Source organism: Dysidea avara, chromosome 2 (assembly GCF_963678975.1).
Source record: "Dysidea avara chromosome 2, odDysAvar1.4, whole genome shotgun sequence".
NCBI classification, from domain to species: Eukaryota; Metazoa; Porifera; class Demospongiae; order Dictyoceratida; family Dysideidae; genus Dysidea; species Dysidea avara.
The window spans coordinates 23,953,704-23,974,250 of NC_089273.1; the positions used below are offsets into that span (position 1 = coordinate 23,953,704).

General features: G+C 36.7%; 1 protein-coding gene across 1 annotated transcript; it reads right to left on the reverse strand.

Annotated features, from left to right (window-relative positions):
* Positions 1 to 3,169: 3,169 nt before the first annotated feature.
* Positions 3,170 to 12,064, reverse strand: LOC136246317 (uncharacterized). The gene is made up of 3 exons (XM_066037713.1): positions 11,622 to 12,064; positions 5,120 to 5,397; positions 3,170 to 4,044 (listed from the first exon to the last, which is right to left on the reverse strand). Exons 1-3 carry the CDS (start codon positions 12,062 to 12,064, stop codon positions 3,863 to 3,865), a joined length of 903 nt encoding a protein of 300 aa, XP_065893785.1. The 3' UTR covers positions 3,170 to 3,862.
* Positions 12,065 to 20,547: the final 8,483 nt, after the last annotated feature.

Below are 20,547 nucleotides of genomic sequence, written 5' to 3' on the forward strand. Positions count from 1 at the left end.
GGGGTTCCACTGTATATACCGTATAATGGGAATGATTCGCGGAAGAAAACATTTGCGAATTTTGCGATTTTAGGTGCATTCGCGAATGTTTTCTTGCTATATTTTTCCTACAATTAAAAAAAGTTTTTTCATGGATCAGTTTATGTAACATTCATGTATCGAGTGCATAAGTGGGTAGCTACTCACCTTGCTACTCGCTAAACTGTTATATATGTGCCGTAACGGTATAGCCAGTGAGGCGCAGGACCGTGTCATGTGATTCGAACAGAGATGCAAACTTCAGTGACAGTGAAAAAATCAGTGCTACTAAATGGGGCAAGTATAATAGCAGCCCAGCAATTCACTGTGCCGGAAATGGCTTGTCTTAGCCTCAGTTTTAGTGCCGCCCCAAGGCTATAGGTGTGCCATCGTCTGCGCTCATTACCGTGAATGCCTACTTCTCCAGCGAAACAGCGATCATACATGGCTACTAGTATGCGTAGTACGCAACATGTCAGAGTCAGCCATATAGTCAAGCATTCCCTAGCTATCCATAGAAAAAAATATTAATTCGTTGTGGGCGCGCGCCCAATTATTAATTACTTTATGCAATAATCGCAAATGTTTTCTCGCGAATGAGGAAATAGTAGATCATTCGCAAATGTTTTCTTCCGTGAATCTTTCCCATTATACAGTATGTCTCATTGTGAATGGTATCAATTTCTAAAGCACTTTTTGTGGTTAAGTCTGGATATAAATGGTAAGAAAACAAAACTTTTAGTCCAGTGATCCAGTCCAGTGAATGGATACACCTTTTCTGTACATTCTTCAATTTCATTTTTAATGCTTCTCTTTTATAGTAACAAAAGGATGAAACTAGCTTTATCAATTAGCCAAAGTATAGGGATTACAATGTGCCTGATTTTAGCAACTACCTATGTAATCTTGTTCAACTTGTTTCCTTAGTTTTGTTGCATGGATCAGCTATAACAATTTTGAGCTTGTTTCCTTACTTTTTATACCATGTGTATTATATCAAACCCTACTTCTTTTTAAAAATTTATTTTATGTCCAGCTAGCTAGCTATATTACTGTAACACTTTGTTTTGCATGTAGTCCATTTTGTTCTAGCTTTTTCTTTGTCAAAAGCACATACCACTGGTGATTTTGTACTGTGGCTGTGTGATGCTTTTGTTTGCTTCTTCTATTGGACTATCCTGATCTGCATAATGCAAAATTTGCAGAGTATCTAACTTCTTTGATAACCGATGCACAAATGTATAAAATATATGGATGCAATCAGTAGATTCTGTCAGGGGGCTAAAAACAGTATTATAACTCTTAACCCCGCAGCTGTTTTAAAAATGCAAGTACTGAAAATGCATAATCCAGAAAACTAGCAAGCCTTTTAAACAAACTCCTAAAGTACAAGAACTGCTAAATCTGTATAAAAACTACAAACACCATGTTATTCACTGTTAAATGGTGCTATCCGTCATCACATCCTGCCATCCTAGAACTTCACTCTATGCCTTTAAAATACAAAAGAACTATCTTTTTGTCTTCTTCCTTTGCATATCGATACAGAAAAGGCCATAGCTCATTGTATCATTCTCTGGGCATCATCTTGTTCATCACATGATGGTGATTCAGTTGATATACAAATATCACATGATTGACAAAATGGCTGACAATAACACTAAAGATATGGACGCGAAAGGAAACAAAATGCATTAATACTTTGTAGCAGGTGAGTTTCTTGTTGTTTGTTAAAAGTTCATAAAGGGTAGGCCTTCGCAAGTAAGAAAATCTCTATTTTCTAAGAGATTGGATAAACGCTTTGCAAGATAAGCATGTTTAAAACCATGTATGTAAAGTGACAAAAGTATTGTGCTTTTTTTCGTTTATGATATATCAAATCCAGTTTTTTTGGATTATGCAGGTTTAAGGGATAAAGTGGGAGGAAGGTCAAGAAACTAAATCAAGGTAGAATAAGGTAGCAAATGAGTAGCAATTACTGTAAAATAAAGCACAATAGTTGCTGTACATAGCTACTGGGCATAAGTGGGCACTATCCCTCCACTCTTAAAAGTGAGGGGACTGTTGCCCACCCATCCTGCACTCTGTTCTGTATTTATATTCTAACTCACCTCTTAAATATAAAGGTTCAGTTACCCCTTATATGTATGCATTTCTTTTGATGCTTAGCTAAAGTGAAGAGGATACAATATATGAACTCCCTCAGTTTGGTGCAAGGAAGAATCTACTCAGTAAATAGATCAACTGTCTATGAAGATGTCATGACATTGTATCTCACCGAAACTAACATAACAAACACGCATCCAGTCCAAATCAAATTTATTGATGAAAATGCAATTGACTTGGGAGGTGTCACTAGAGAAATGTTTGCAGCATACTATGAGGAAATGTACAAGAATTTATTTGATGGAGTATCACTACTAACACCATCAATCCATCCTGGAACAAGGATTTCCTCTTACCCAGTAGTAGGTACAATTCTTTCACATGGATATCTACTTGCTGGCTGCTTGCCAGTGAGGATTGCATTCCCTGTGCTAGCAAAAATTTTGCTTCCTAGACATGGTGATATTCCTCCAGATATACTAATCGAAACATTCATTAAAAGCTTGAGTTGCTATGATGCTGACATCATTAGAAGAGCATTTAGCCTAAGTGAAAACAAGTTACCTTTCAGCCCAGATGTTGTGATGGGTCTCAGCAATATTATGAGTTATTATCACTGCAGAGAAATTCCTAAACCTGAATCCCTCAAGCAAGTACTTCAAATTGCTCAATGCGAGTATCAAACCAAGCCAACTGCTGCAATAGCAGCAATGAATTCAGGGATACCCTCAATACACAAACCATTTTGGGAAGAAATGACTTTAACTGAACTATACAATATATACAATTCGCTAAGTGCTTCACCTACAAAGATTCTTCAACTAATTGATGACAACTCTACAAGTAATCCTAAGGAGGAAAGAGTACTCTCCTATCTTCGGCAATATATCGGCAACATGCAGTCTGCTCAAGCACAGTGTTTTCTAAGGTTTGTGACTGGGAGCTCAGTTTGTTCAGCAGAGCCTATTATTGTACGATTTAAGCAAGTTAGAGGGCTTCAATGCCAGCCTGAAGCAAGCACCTTTGTCAGACTTAATTACATGTATTGATTTATCTTGTACTAGGTCGGTATACTTTTTTGTGTACACATGTGCATGTTTTATATGTGTAAACAGTTCTTTTGTTAATAATCATTAAAAGTCTTGTTAATATACTACAATACAACATTACGAAGGAAATGAAGTGTATTTTCATACAGGTCAATTCCAAAGTTATCTGATGACATGAGTGGGTTTATAGAGTTGCATAACCTTTGAAAATTTGTGTCATTTAATTGAAAGTTCAGTGCAGGTACTTCCACAGTACCAGGGTCATCCAGTGGTTCTGGACCTTCTTCATCTATTCCATAACTTTCATCTACAGGTGAAAAAAAGTCCATTGCAGTCAACCCAGAATGTTGCAGTAGCAATAGCCCTGCTGTAAATAGTTGATAAGGAGATTTATTATGCTGTGTTCGTATGGTGTGATGGTTCCACGCATCCATGAATTCACTTAGAGCCTTATTTATTCTTGGTACAAAAATGTAATGTAAAGCATATAAGTGTTGTTCATTTAATGGGTCCAGTAAACTGGTTTGCTCAAGGTAGTAAAACATCTGGTAATACAGCTTTGTTACACAGTGGTGCATATCTCGCCAGAGGCGCTCAATCCTCTGGTTATGCACCGATGACCCTGTTATCATGCTGTTTCGTTCTGCTCCTCTGTGCTCAATCATGTGTTGAGCAACCAACATGTTTTCTCAACCTTGGTCAGAACGTATTCTTGATGGTAGGTGGTATTGCTGAATGGCACCAATAAACAGTTCATACACTGTGGTTGCACGGTTATTAGTGGAAGTCTTTAGGTAGACAATTGTTCGACTGTAACCATCAATTCCCCCGTGGGTAACCATCCTCCAGCGTATAAGTTTATGGTGACCATCTAAAAAATCCATACAATAAGGTAAAATTGCTTTGGATTGGTTAGACCATTGTACTTATTTCATATGACCACTTGATTTTTAAAGCCATACACATTTACAGTGAATTTGAATTCTACAAAAACATACATGTTAGGTCAAAATGCCAAAAAATTTTCCCTGTTAACCAAAATCAGTTCACTGCCAATATGTACAGTGGCAAAACTACTCAAAACTGCTATCCCGGCATCTTCATATGCAGTAGGCACCTAAAATCTGTACCATTATTTCCTCGTATGAAAGCTGCAATACAGTAAACTCATTATAATATTGCTCTCTGTCATGTTTCACGTCATGTTCAACTGAGAAGCAAAGCAAAATTGTTTTATGACAGAAATAGTGAAAAGCTTTTAAAGTTCGTTTTCAAATCAGAATATACTCAGACATTTCTGGGTTGTAATGCTCTTTATTGATCGGTGAGTGTGGCCTGAGTGATATATATCACTTCTACCACGACTGCTTGGGATTTTGCTGATATATACACCCGCAGCCCTTGGGCTTTGGGTGTATATATCAGAAAAATCCCATGCAGCCATGGTATAACTATTAAGCATATACCTACCAATAAATATTCTGCAATAGAAATTAACTTTTAACAAGGTTGGTAACATGAACAGTAAAAATTAACAGTTATAGCTTCACAATAGGGTTGGATGGCAACTTGATATTATTGTAAACTGTTATATGCTAATGAGACAATATACTTATGAAGTTGAAATTTTGGTATATAATAAATATTGATATTACCATGGTGTGGGTACTAATGATTAACACAACAACCTATTTTTTTTGCCCTAACATATTAGTGATATTAATCTACAATAGTATAGATGACATCACTTGATACCACTGAACAGTAAGGTTGCAGAATTAAATCTACAGGCACATAACATTGAAAATATGAGATACTCTAATAGAGCAGTCAAACACTAAATAACTGAGTGGGCTGATATATTTACTAATATCGTGATCCTAAATTTTAATGCCATCCATATACGTAACTCTGCATAACTAAAAGAGACTATACTACTAACTTACCAATATGCCAAAGGGAATTTGGCCCAGCAACACAGTATGGACGACGATTTGTTAATCCGCCAGGCCACCTTATGGCATTACTAAGTGGATCTCTTTGCCTTAAAACCTGCCATACTCTTTCCCTGGTAACGTGATATCCCATCGATCTAATTCTGCCAATAGTAAGCGATATACCAATATGAGGGGTAGATGACTTGATTTGCTCAATATAAAATTCTAGTTCTTCATCTGTGAGTTCTGAAGATGGATCTTCCAACATCCCAAAGTCTATACGTCTTCTGTGAATATAATAAAACATTTGTAGTAAACATGAACATACATTAATTTTTAAAAAAAAATGCATACAGTAGGCATACATACACCCCAAGCGCAAGTTTCACAAGCAGAAATCACATAGCAATTTTACAAACATTGGCACTATGATGTGAATCATACATATTTTGCATTTAAACATGCTTGAATACATATTTAAATTTACAATAATTTATAAATCATATTGTTTGTGGAAAGTTTAAGTCCATCATAGCTATTAAAGCATTGTGAAATACAATACGAATGCCCTGCACATACCGAAACCCATGAGGCTATCACAACGCCTGAGGAGTTAGTGTTTACAAATCAGATATTAAATGAACAGATTATTGTTTTGGCTGTTTGTAGAATAGTGGTACTACAAAATGAAAGACACCCATTTGTAGCACAGAGGGAGTTGTATACTGGCACATGTATTTTAGGCCTGGGTCCATGACCATTTGCAGAACCTTGGTTATCTGGACCGCAGTTATTCAGATTCCCGGTTCAGGTTAGGTATATTTTAAAATGTGTGGGTGGAACAAATTACAGAACATGCTTTAAACCAAGCAAGGAATAAATAATTTCACCAATTGTGTTGTAGAAGTAATACAACTATTTGTACTTGTTTGTTTTACTGCAGAACAACTGTTCTTGGGTGTGTGGTCCACAACAGAGGGATGTTTTTCAAACAAAAACATGCTGCCAAAAACCAGACTAACAGATTACCGAAAATTTTGACATGAGTAACTATATTAATAAAAGTTAAAATATCACTTTAAGAGGACCTTGATATTTTAGTTGCTTAATTTTTTGGAGTGAAACAAGCTCTTTGAAGGCTTGTATCTCTGTCACTGGGAAGAAATACACCAGAAATGAATTTAAAGTACAATATCACCATTCCCCAGAACTGCCCATAGAGCCAACAGCTTTTGCTGCATTTGGCAGTGGAAAAACATGGTAGTGACAGCTGGAGCTGAGTGATGTACTGGCTGGCTTACCTGTCTTGCTACAACAACTTGTAGTGTTCAACCTGCCTCAAACTAAACTGTGGTGACATAAAAACATGAAGGGTTTTGTGTTTACTTTAAGGGTGCTAGCACCTTTTTGAAGCCACACAAATGCTGTTGTTTTTACCTTTGATACAGGCAAAAAGAAAGCTACAGGAATCTAAACTACTGCTTCGAAGATTGACCTAACTTTCTACTATACAGAGACCAAAGTATAAGATTGTACCTTGTTCCATTCACGCGCTATAGTCCCTCAAAGTTAACCCATACATTTTTCTTATTCCGAGATACTGGCTGCATGCACAGGCATCAAATTCGCTGTGAAGGTTCTTCAACAAACTTGTGGAAGCTTAGCACAGAGATCTGTCTTTGCACTTCTTCTTTCTTGAGTTATAAAACAAAGAGTGAGTGCCCACGAGCGAACTTTGACTTCCGGGCCTTGTAACTCCGTATTGGATCACAACAATTATAATTCCATGCGCTAAAAGTTTACAAATTTATCACTGATGGTCCACCAAAAGTTTGGTAGAGATCCGACTATCGTGTATTCCAGAATATCGCCTTTTATAATGCAGTGTAGAACATGCGCACGCCGACCAGTTATTACTACAAATTCCAATAAACCACAAATGCCAACTTTATCAAATAACAAGTTATAAATGAAGTTCTAAACAAAAGAAAAGCTCTTGTTCCTTTTCTTTACACACTGGGACACCTTCCTGTTGCTTGTGGAGTCGCCAAGCCTGCTCTTCGATAGGTAACCTTGTAATGCACAGTCAGTGTCTTGTTATGTGTGATAAATCCAGCTGGAACATCGTCACTACCTAAGAACAGGTGTACAATACAAATATAACTTACCAGTGTACACTATCACTGGAGAAAATGCAGGAAGAACGTCTGGCTACAAATCAGCTTGTGTCTCTGCTTAGCAGTAACGTTCAGGCTAATTCACTCTATTGTCACTCTTGGACACCCAGACGATCATTTTCGTGATGGTTTTCAAACGGAACAGGCTGTTTCTTGGCCAATTCCTTTGGCGCAAAACACGGCCGCCTAACACGGATACTTTGAGTATGCCAATTATGATGTAACAGCTGCATGTGGTTATGTGGGTTGTCCCTTGAATGGCTTCAAAAACCCGCTAGCACCCTTAAACCTTGCACACTGCTAGACTCAGTAGACTGGTTTTATGACCTTCACAAAAAGTATCAATAGGCATTCAAAATTTTGAATGGTTGCCCGTGACTCGTAACCTTAACTGAACTACGGAAATCACTGCTCTATTAGAGAAGTGACTGCTTTATTAGGGTAGTTGATAATACTGAATTTTAAAAAAATATGTTCTTTATGTAATTTTGAGGTTATTTATACACAGTTTCAGTGATACAGACTTTTCAGACTTATGGACCACCCCTGGTCCCAAGGGATTCAGATAACTGAGGTTCCACTGTATAGTGTGTGGACACATCAAGCCATACACCACAACAGGAGCAGCAACCAACAAAAGTGATGTATGAAGCCAATGAAGCTACTAAGATCACCTCACTGCAAAAGCAGTGAAGGTGGAATATAAAGAAGCAAATACATGTATATTAGGCACTAGCTTTTAAAGTACACCATGCAAACCCAATGAATTAGCCTAAGTACACAATTCCCATTGCAACTGCTTTTTACTCTCAACATAATGTGACTAATCATAACTTACCTTTTGCAAATAACATGGCTACCACATCAAAAAATTAACTACAGTTGTACATACATTCATGGTAGTCTCGCCCGGACTGAATTTCGAAAAAAAAAATGGGACTATTTATCTATGTATATGCATATATAGGTCATAAATCTACACGGTGCACACCACTAACTCAGAAAGCCATCATGACATTGCTATGGATTTATACTAAAACTTTTGCAATAAGTGATGTAGACTTAATAAGAACACATGTGAAATTCCTATGAATATGCCATGACTAAAATAGAACTACATAGTTAATCTTGGGACATGAATGACAGTACATTTCATAGGCACCAAGTCACAACAAAAATTTGCATTGACCACTTCATAGAATTTACATAGGCCAACAGTTTCTTCATGAGGTCATGCCTGTGTAGTAGTGGAAACATATTGTAACAGTAACAGTTTTTTCATGGGTTATTACAGTCATAGCTACATAAGTAGTAGTAGAAACAATGCTTTAATGATGCTGATATCTGGCCAATTAGCATAGCTATATCCAGCTGCTTGTGTAGTTGTGCCTATAAACTAATAATAGGAACAATGTCAACGATATCATTTGCACGGTTAGGAAATTTAAATGAATGAAAAGCCTTTCTATACTACTCCATAAAAGTGCTAAGTTATGAGAAGCCATACGACTACTCATGTAAGTACTGCTGTATGAGGGTTAGACGCAGTTTAACCCAGGTTAACTGGCTGATAGTAGCCCGGTTCTTTAAAGTGTCACGGAGATAGAGGACGGAAATGGTGGCGGGCTATCCGGCATCACGTGCACGGAACAGTAAGCATACACAAGGCAGAAGTGCGAACTAGTTTTCTCCCACCTCTCCTCTCCCAGGGGTATGTCTAAATTCCGGTGTATTGTGCTTAGGCAATACACTGTGACTGGTGTTGGGTACAGTGGGCACTGATTCCCACGTGTCTCACCCAAGCCTACTGAGGTCACGTGAGCCGTTGGGGAGGCTGTGGGCATGCGGTAATGAGCAATCCCTTACCCAGCATGGGGGGAAAACTTAGGTAGGTACTAGGGTGTCGTCGTAATGCATAATCATAGCCAGTTAATTGTGTTTAAATATTCTTACCCAGATCTTCTGAAAATGGTAGCTGCTACACCTTAACAATATAGAACTACACCACAGGAAAGTGTCTAGTAGCCATCTTGATAACTAATCAAAACACAGAGTAATCCAGACAAGGGAGCATGTATTAAAATATTTGTGGTGCCAAATTGTCTGGGTTGTGTAATAGAGGCCACACCAACCAGGCCTTATAGTTACATCACTTCTGTTTCCTTTAAAAATCATTAGATATGCATCATGCAGTAGCTATACACCTGTAATTCTGTTTTACACTTTACAGATTTTATATCAGGATTTTTTAGTTGTACCAATATCCAATTAATCTGTACTGATACCAATTATACCAATCTGATTACTGTGTATATATTATATATATATATATCCGATTACTGTGTATACTAGTGGGGCAAAAAAAATTATTAATTTTCAACAAGTAGAATAGGGATCAAAGATTTGATTTTGAAAAAAACTGCGTAAACAAGAAGTAATAGGGATGATAATCCACAAAATTCTATGCATCATCAGTTCAAAGCAAGTTATTTGAATAGTGTACACTCAATTTGCGATTCCTATTTCAACATTTTAACAAAATTTAACCACAAGTTGAAATAGGAATCACAAATTGAGTGTACACTATTCAAATAACTTGCTTTGAACTGATGATGCATAGAATTTTGTGGATTATCATCCCTATTACTTCTTGTTTACGCAGTTTTTTTCAAAATCAAATCTTTGATCCCTATTCTACTTGTTGAAAATTAATAATTTTTTTTGCCCCACTAGTTTCATGATTTTTTTCATGTCCATGCACATGGACTACTTCTTAAATATACGTTCAACAGTACATGATTGTTTAATAAAGAAACCCATTGTAATATCAACTGGCAATAAACAATTACATAAATAAGTTTAATAAACAATTAGTTAACAATACAGTTAACAATACAGTAAACAATACCACTTTCCTTTGACGAGTAGATAAATCCACTAGTGTGACCGTTTACTGCAACGAAGCGGTGCGAAATCTCAACACGAGTAAAACACACGCTTGACAAAACGTGGTCGACTCCAATTAAAGTGCTGAGTATACGGAGTATCCCGCTTTTTATTTTTCAATCGCGTACGGAAGGGACACACCCCTTTTCAATTCGAAATTTACCAGTGTGTTCCAATAGCTTACAAGCCTTGTTATGTCGACTCTTAGCTGGTAAACAGCTGAAGAATATAATAGAAAGTATACACGAAAGGCGTACAGTAATAGTTTAAGTGACGAGGTGCGGGCCACACCCCCTTCACTGTCTCGTAATGAAGGAAGTCTAAAACCCGAGTTTCAGTGAACAATAGTTATGTTTAATGTTTAGTGTGATACAACTTGATGCATTTTAGTCCTGTGAGCTAAAGCAATGGAATTTTAAACAATTCTATATTATCATCTGTATGGCTTCTCGATCGAATGGCGTCTCGAAGAGTGATTCTTGCTCTATATCTCGCAATCGCATTAGAGAGGGAAGATTTTAATACCACACAGACCTGGGTACGAATGTTTTTTAAATACGCCATACGTTTTTAGGGCTGATATCTACTTCCTACGAGCTGTAGGCGCGCGAAACAAGAAAGAAAGAAGAAAGAAGAAAGAAAGAAGAAGATGGAGAATCTAACCATTTTCAAAATTTTAAAAAACACCTAAAACCATCTCCCTTACTTTTAATACTTGTTGGCTAGTGTTGTAAACACAAAAGAAAGGTCTAGAATGTTTTAGAAATAAAATTTAAAGCCCGGAAGGCTGCTTTTGGCGTGCGTTCTATTAGAGTGTTTTGAAAAATTTCTGCCTGATCCCTATTATGTACCACTACCGTGGTACATGATATACAACAATCGGATTGGTATAATTGGTATCGGTACAGATTAATTGGTATCGGTACAGATTAATTGGATAATGGTACAACTGAAAAATCCTTATCGGTACACCTCTAATACTAGAAACATAATGGAGTAGCTGGTCTGTTTGTTAAAATATTCACCCCCAGTACCCACCATATCGTGACATGTGTGGGCAAACAGATGTGGCATTCTATTGTGATATCAGAAAGTAGATCAACTACGAGGTTGTACAGTTCTATTATGATGATTCTACAATGAAAATCTTCAGCTCTGGATGGCATAAACTCAATCGTGATAATTATTTTAAAAGTACACGCATGCGTATTAAAATCAGCAAGATTACAAAAAACCGCTGTATCTGGTCTGGTGGAAAGAACGAAAACGTGATATTTTTGTATTGTAGCATTGGGCTTCTTACCACACGTATTTTAAGCACCTTGTTTATAATTTCTTCGTGAATACGCTCAATTAGTAGCTAGTGGTGTGTATGCATGGTAACATACCTGTAAACAGTTGTTCTTGATACTCCCAATAGAGAAGCAACTTCCCTCGTAGTAAATGAAAGAGAAAACAGATATTCTAATTGTTCTTTTGAGATATTAAATCTCGGTCTTCCTCTAGTTCCACTGTGAGTTGTAGGTACTTGATGGGCATATTCTGTGAAATGTTCGTTAGTTTCTATCTGGTCCTGATAATCAGCCCATTCTCCTCGAATAGATCGTAAACAAATTAAAAGATCAGTAAGAGATTCACTGTGGTTTTGAAATATTCGATGGGTATCAATCATACGTTTCAAACTTGAACATGTTTCGATGGCGACTTCGAAACGTTCCACGATGTGGTGTGCATACTGTTGATTGGCACTTCCGTAGTGCCTCTCTGCTTCCTCCAGTAACTGTACAATTAATCCGAAATAGGTTGACCAGCCAGTGATCACTTCTTCCATTTGAAAATCGAATAATGGAAGGTCACGGTGGGGTCTAATCTACGGAACAAAGCGGAATGGAATCACTGAGTCCACGATTGTGTGCTTAGTTGCCATTAGTAACGAAGTAGGGGGCGCGAAGGTATCTATGGGGCAATGGCCGAGCCGCTCCATCAGGAAGATCACTTACTACATGGCAAGGCAAGTTTTATGCACCTATCAATGTATTGCACCCCCCCCCCCCCCCCCCTCGGGATATATGTAGGGCAAACCTATCGTGTCAAATCCCCTACTGTTGGCTCCAGTTGCATCACGGGGATTTACTCCGGATTTGACATAGCATAGAAAGTTACAACGAAAAAATACTTGGGCACTTAATGAGCAATTGTCAAATGCCCCATAGTGGGGTGTCAATTCCCCTTCATGCTTGTAAAGCCCCACTTACGATAGTCTTGCTACTGCATCTATGGCCAGATTAATTGATTGGTTGTTTTAATTTATACTCCACCAATCGGCCATCACTGTTCCTCCTTGGTAGAAACATACATACACACAATAGTACACCACACAATGCATACATACACAATACAGTTACAACAACAAAGCGTAAAACAAGGGGAGAAATATTAGCTAAGTTGATATCCATAAAGAGTAGTGCTGTGGAAGATCAGGAGTGTCTCGTTTCAGTTCACTCAGCCAAGTATCTTGGAGTTACAATTGATTCCAAGTCTTTCAATGTACATGTCAATTCCACCTGTAAGAAAGAAAACTCAGCTCTGGCATTTCTTTGTGGAAACTTCAGATCTTTTCAGAGAAAAATAAAGGTTGATCTTTATTTAACATACGTTAAACCGATTCTTGAATATGCTTTGTCAGTATGGGCTCCCCGTACCAGATGTACAATTAATAAGCTAGAGAGTGTACAGAGACGTGCTGCATGATTTGTAATGTTGAATTATTCTCAGACAAGTAATGTCACTGATATACTCGACTCACTGAACTGGAACAGTGTCGAAACTCTAATAAAGAACTACATTTGTATACCTTCTATAAAATCATCTATGAATGTGTAAATTTATTGCTTCCAAGTTACATCCAATGTTCTACACAAGCCACAAGGGGCAATCACTTAAAGTTCATTCAACCATCTACCAGGATTGACGCATACAAATTCAGTTTCTATCCTAACGCCATACAGATATACCTGATTATATAGTATCAGCACAATCTCTTGACTTTTTCAAAGTGTCACTCACAAACTTTATTAATTATATTCATGCATATGAGATTTACAATTATACACAATAATACTGGTTATAGTCTGATTGCAGATTAGCTGAAATCAACTTGCCTGTTAATTGGAAATCTTATGGTGGTACCAAATTGACCATCAACATCCTGCCTTACAATAACAGTTATTACAATCACATATTTACACTTGTCAGCAGTGGTAATTTATGGTTTGCCAAGTGGGTGGGCAAAACAGGTTTAAAGGCTCCTTAGCCAATAATTGGCTTGACCTAGACTCCATATGGGTTTGCAACAGTAATAGAGTATGTAAAAAGTCACCAGACTGAGTAATAGCTAGTACAGATGGTGAACTTCCACCACATGGTTGCTTTACAGTGGAAAAAACATTGGCCAAACTAGTCTTGTGACGAAGAATTTGGCTAAAGTGTGGTGGTGTACTGGTCTCATATAAATGATTTGATCCAAACTCAAGTGGTGGCTCAAAAGAAATTGGAGTATGATTAATATACTGGTGATGCATTGTGATGAGTGCTCTGTACTGCACTAGCAGTCTAAATAGTAGAGTGGCTTAGCAAAATATTGTGCACTTTGTGTAGAAAGTATGAAACTTTGCACATAGTACCTACCTACCATGAAGTGTATTTTGAGATATGGAGCCATTGCAGGTTTGACCTTTGGTGGTGTACTCTACAGTTCATTTTATGCTCAAAAGTAGTGACCTTTGTCTATATATCACCCATACAACACTTAATTTGGTCAAACTAGTTGCCAAATCGAAGATCTTTATCCAAGAAACAAGTTGATACTTGTTGCAAGCTCATAGCATATTCCATTTCAAAGTTATGGTAATTTTACCAGCAGCAAATTCATATGAAGTCAACCGCCAGTGCAATTGCACCCTTAATGTACTTTCTTTGTTTGCCATTCAATTATTTATTTTTTTAATCTAACCATGAGCACTGCAGGTTACATATACAACTAAAACGTTGAGAGATATCCAGGAGTGAGGCATCGGGGTTATGTACAATACTCCTGTGAGATAAATCAACAAACATCATAATTTATGTAGTTTTGTCGTCAGATTAAACTCAAATTTGAGGTTTATGGCTATAATTTGCTTCTGTATATATAACAATAATATTTTAATGCATAAAACTCTAAAGTTATGCATGCTACTATCAGTCACATTTGCTGAAAAGCCTTAAAAGCCTTATACATATCTAATATATCGTATTGATAGCTAATTTTTGTGAACTGACTATAGGGAGATTATGGTCCTGAACTATACCTACATCTTGTATCCCCTTAAATATATATTGTCCTTTAAAGAGACACACACCCAAGATGTGGTGGAGTCTGAGGGCATAACCAACTAGACAGTTTGTGTTTCACAGTTTGGTTCTATAATAATTATAGCAAAATGTGTTCCATGTTTGCAAGTATAGCTAAGAAGCTAACGACTTCAAAAAAAGTGTTTTCCAAAGCTTTACAGCAACAAAAATTTAGCATACAGGTTTTAGAAACAGTACTATCAGTCAGACCTTCATCTAGGAAATGACTAAAGGGGAGTCACAGTGAGATTCGATGGTATAAAGATGCGCATTCTCAGCTACAACCTTTAAAGTACCTGAGAATGACCTTTATACAGTACCTGAGAATGACAAGAAGTAATCTCATGCTTGTATTCTCAGGTACAGTTCTTGGCTGTTGTACCAGGCAAAATACAATCATTATACAATATTACAGCTGTTGTTAACGTGTTCATTGAGATTTTGATTTATAGAATAAGGAGTTCATTTGTCAAAGGGGGGAAAAAGGGAAGGGGAGGGGGGGGGGGGGGGGGGGGGTAAAAAGCACCCCGTCCCCCCCAAATGAACTATTATGCAGAACCCCATTGTAGTTAAAACTATTGATAGAGTAACATACATATATAATTATGAACTTTTATTTAACTACCACAAGAGAGGAGGGTACATGCCCCACCTCTGGATATCTCTCCACTTTTTGGTTGTATATGCAACCTGCAGTGCTCATGATTAGCTTTAAAAATATACAAAAATTGATGGCAGATGAAGATTGTAATTGCGTGGGCAGTTGGATTTATATGAATTTGCTGCTGGTAAAAATTACTATAACTATGCTATGAACTTGCAACAAGTATCAACTTGTTTCTTGGATAAAGGTCTTCAATTTGGCACCTAGTTTGAACACATTGAGTGTTGTATGGGTGATATATAGACAAAGGTCACTATTTTTGAGCATAAAATGAACTGTAGAGGATACCAAAGGTCAAATCTGCGATGGCTCTACATCTCAAAATACACTTCATGGTAGGTAGGTACTATGTGCAAAGTTTCATATTTTCTGCACAAAGTGCACAATTTGCTCATTTTACTAGCTAAGCCACTCTACTAAAATGGTATTCAAGCAAATAACCTTATATATAGCTATGTAGTTCTTATTTTTAACTTTCATGATCAGCTTGCTTAAATTACTTCCAGATCTTAATCATTGAGTCATCTCTCTATCAAATTCAATCTTGGCTGCGCTTACACATTTCAAAATTTTTCCTGGGGTAGTATACCCCAGACTCCACTAGTTAGTCAGGTGGCACTTTGTCACACAAGCTCTCTCTCTTTTCTTTTACTGTTGGTGTTTGGATGATCATGGCAGTATACACAGCATAAAAGTACTTACTTCAAACACTATGTGTGCATCCCCCCCTCCCCCCACCACCACCACTCAGTCTCCAGGTTGTAAAAAAATTGTTTTTTAGCCACCTATATTCTAGCACTGATAATTAATTGAATACATGGTTTATTAAATTTTTAATTGCAGTGGACTATCAAGAGTGTTTGCTGAAAGAACTTTTGTGTTGCTGACATCATATTACAAATCAGAGATTTGTTTTGGAAGACCCAGTTTTGGATACTGTCATTATCTAAAGTGACACTTATGTTACCTCCTGGTACTTTATCAAGCGGACCTGAATTACTGATTGTGGGGCATGTATACAGGCACGGAGATATTCACTAGAGTCATTCACTAGCTGTCCTGCCTTACTGCAACATCTACTGAAAAATGATGAATGCAGTCTTTATTCAGGAGAATTATTGAATGGCAATGCAAAACACTGATAGCTACCAGAAAAACTTGCACAATGCCATGAAGAATGTTTAAGTGTGATATTGCTCCAGGACTTCTATCAAATGACTGACTACTATATGCATGTCTGCAACTTGAATATCAGATTAGCAAATTTTCTACACATGATACTTGTGATGCAACTTTTGCTCTATTATTTTAAATGTTGCATGATCGCAGTGCTTGCCATTGCTGTTGTATGCAGAGAAATATCACCTGCATGCATGGTGTTACAATCTTTAGGTGAGACTGTTTCAAAGTCCATTTCACTGTTATACTTATATGTGAGGTCTTCCATTGATCAAAATAATTGTGATTAAGCATAATTATGTATGTAAAGCTGCTCAGCATCACCAGCATGTGACCACTCAATAATTATCAGGATGACCCTTTCTACCAACCCAATTCAATAAACTCATCAAGTAATTATATGATCCAGCTAAAATGATCCTTAGTGAAGCAAGAGAGGTTATGCCATTAAGTAATGGTTGAATACAGGCTGTGTGATTCCTCAGGCCTGAATGCTCTCTGGATCTACCTGATCTGTGAGATTTTCAACAAAGCTTTTCAACTTTGGCTGAACTTCCTGCATCACAGGCTTTAGCCTTCTTGCAGTGTACCTATATAGTGGGATAGTGAATAAAGATAAAATCCTATGCACTCAACTTGTATTCCAGCTTATGTGCTCAACCTCACAGTCCCTATTGTGTACATTAACACATCATGTAAATATATTTCCACTCACTTTAGTGTACTCTACCTGTTGATGTACTCTATTCTTATCGATTATTTGATACTCAACTGCATGTGCATGCTAAACACATGCAGCATGACAAGCTAGGGGGTCATGGGGGCATGCTCCCCATGCAGGGAAAATTTAAACAGCAGATGCTCTGAAATGGAACATGGAGGCTATTTATATATAAAACCTTTTTCTGCTTTCTTAATATCAAGAATATATCCTGGTAATTTTGTGCTACATGTTTTGATTTTATATCTACTATAGCTATTAGCTATATAGCTAATTTACTTTCATGGTACAACAATATGAAAGTGAATAATTATGATTCTCTGAGACTTTGATTGTAATTTCTAATGCATGGCATGCATGATCAATTGGCCTAATGCAATGCCATTATGCCATACAGATGACTCACTGGAACTGGCTTAGACCAAGCCAGTCCAAACAGTGGCTATATTCTATGCTGATTGTTCTATTAGAGTAATCCAATGACTATTCTATTAGAGTGTATTGCAACAACTAGCTGCTTTATTACAGTATCTCAGTCTTTATGCTAGCTGAAAAGTGTTCTATACAATGCTGGACCAGTCAGACCATGGTTTCCAGCCTGTTCTAGTGTATTGTATATGCAGTGAAATTCACAGATGTTTGCTTCACAACATTTAATGTCTTGCTTGCCTCATTAATTACTTCTTTAAAATGTTTAGACCATGACATGGAGTTATGCAATAGCACTCCTGGGTGTTTATGTTGTTCCACTGACTGTAAAAGTGTTAGAATAGACAGCAGAGGATTGTGATAAAGATCATTAGAGTAACACATTTAGATAAACCATTCCACTACTTGTGTCATCGATATACGTACAATAAAACATCAATAATGTGTCCTAGAACTTGTGGAACTCCAGGAAAATACCTTCAGATTTTCAGATGTCTCTCCATGACAATCTAATTTTTTCTGGGTTCTAGATCTGTTAACTAGTATAACCCATCTTTGCAACCATAATAATGAGTATTTGACCATATACCAACTTTAATAATAGTTTTTCTGTGCTAAAGTGTTGAAAGCTTTGTAACTATCCACTGTATAAGGCCATTGTGCACTGCCAGGATAGAACTGGTTTATACCTACCTTTTAGCTTCTCTGTTATTTTATCGCAAGCCATTTGTTTTAAAAATGCATCCTCATAATAAAATTACATTTATATGCTGAAGGAGCCCCACCCACATCGTTATGCATAAAATTTAATTATAGCATAATATAGGGTTTACTTCTACCTTAACTCAGATGTTACTTATTAACTCATATGTTTAACTTTAATAAAACATATATATTAGTATATATATAGAGCTATATATCTAATCTCTATAATATTATAATAATAGATTTACTGTCCTTTTTTCTCTGTTTCACTGTAAAAATGAAGTGTGCTTTGCACTCAAAAGTGTGCCTTGTGACACCAAAACAGCACATGTTGGTGTCACAGAGCACACGTTTTGTGCGCAAAACACTAGAGTGTTGGGCCATACCAAATTATATACTTTAATAGAGCAGTCATATAAACTTTAACAAAACAGTCAGTTGCAAATGAAATGATTTAAATTTTTATTTATTTTTTGACCTCCTGGGTAACTACTAGAGAGTAAAATATGTTTCATGAATATTTTACCCTCTAGTAGTTACCCGTCAGGTCAAAAATAAATAAAAATTTAAATCATTTCATTTGCAACTGACTGTTTTGTTAAAGTTTATATGCATGACATCTTGATATTGACATGCAAAAGCTAAAGTCCTTCCTAAACAAAGTGATGGAACTCCATTTCCTTCCCCTTTGCTACTTACTACGCCTGTTACTACTTGAACAATATTAAAGATAGATCACATACATAAATTACTTTTATATTTTATTTTAGGGTTTGCCAAAACATCATAGTTAACCTGCCGCATTCATGAAACATAGATGCATGGTGAGTTTGATTATAGATCAATTCAAAGGTATATATAAATTTCTATAAAATATAAATATATAATTTCTGATATAATGAATCATATATATAGCTATATGTATAATAATATTCTGTTCAAGTCCTGTACATGCAATAACAAAAGATAAATGAACATAAAGAAGGTGTCATTTAAACTAAGTGATAATATGTGAATATGTAGTATGTATGAGTTTATTTTTATTGCCATGGGCAGACAACACAGCTGGTGGTCCCCAGGCAAAGAAAAGACAATTACAGCATTTATTATTCTGAAGAAATAATCAGTGAATTTATAGAATAGATGTAGGCAAATTGTTCCACTCTTCGATTGATCTTGAAATAAATATTTGCTGGTGTGTCAACATGCATTATTGTGGCTGGTTGTAGTAGATGCATGTAAAGGATACTGTATATCATAAGTGTGAAGCGTATTTGGCGCATGATGAAAATTTTGTATAAGGTTTGTACCACTGCATGAAAGTGCAATCTAGAGATCTTCTGTCATAGGTATGTAGAATAACGAATCGATATATGGCAATTGCCATTACAAATTACATATAACTATAATCTATTGTCACATATAGCTAAAGTTTAATTATCATTCCTGCCCACATCACTGTACCGCATTAGTAGCCACCGTTAATTTATCTATTAAGCAAGGTATGTGAAGGCTTAAGTGGCAAGAAAGCATGCAAACATACACTTTCATCCACTCAGCTAGGATGTTATTATTATATCCTTTCTGGTTGACTTAACCTCCATGCACCTCATGCATCTTCCATAATAATTTGGCCTTTTATATAACTAAAGCTGCATCAGCTATGTTATAGGGTCAACAACATGCAGTAGTACAAATTTCAGATAGCTATAGCTAAGTGGGTACAGCTCATGAAAGAAACTCCTGTATTCACAGGCTTTAGCTTTCTCACAGGTCTCCAGCTACTAGTAGTAGCTAGTGGGATAGCATTTAATATGGCCTGATGCAAGGCTAGACTATGATTCAATAAACAATCAGGACATTACAGAATTATCGGGTCGACCCAAGCTTCAGGTAGTGAACGTAAGGCTAAATAAAAGTTTAAGTTAGGTAAGGTAAGGTTGCATTAACGTCAGGTTCATTTCTCACAACGTAAGGTTCAACAAGCACAACGTAAGGTTCAACAAGCCAATGTAAGGTTGATATTTATAGAACAATGGTAGTATGATTTATTAAGGTTGGGTCGTAAGGACGTATTTTTGAAACAAACGGCTTGCCATATTTAAATAACAAAAATGCATGTAATTTTTTTGGAGATTTTAGAATATTTGACGATGCTCATTATGAACTGTTTCTCTTGAATAGCTATGTTATGCTAAATGATTTGCCAAAGAGTGATCTCTCA

Bases quoted from the DNA above. Each gene is read 5' to 3' on its own strand.
- LOC136246317 (XM_066037713.1), bottom strand. From the start codon at position 12,064: ATGGAAGAAGTGATCACTGGCTGGTCAACCTATTTCGGATTAATTGTA. The intron at 5,398-11,621 runs GTATGTTACCAT...TTATATTCACAG, and splicing joins TCAAGAACAACTGTTTACAG to AAGACGTATAGACTTTGGGA. The intron at 4,045-5,119 runs GTAAGTTAGTAG...TGGATTTTTTAG, and splicing joins AAATTCCCTTTGGCATATTG to ATGGTCACCATAAACTTATA.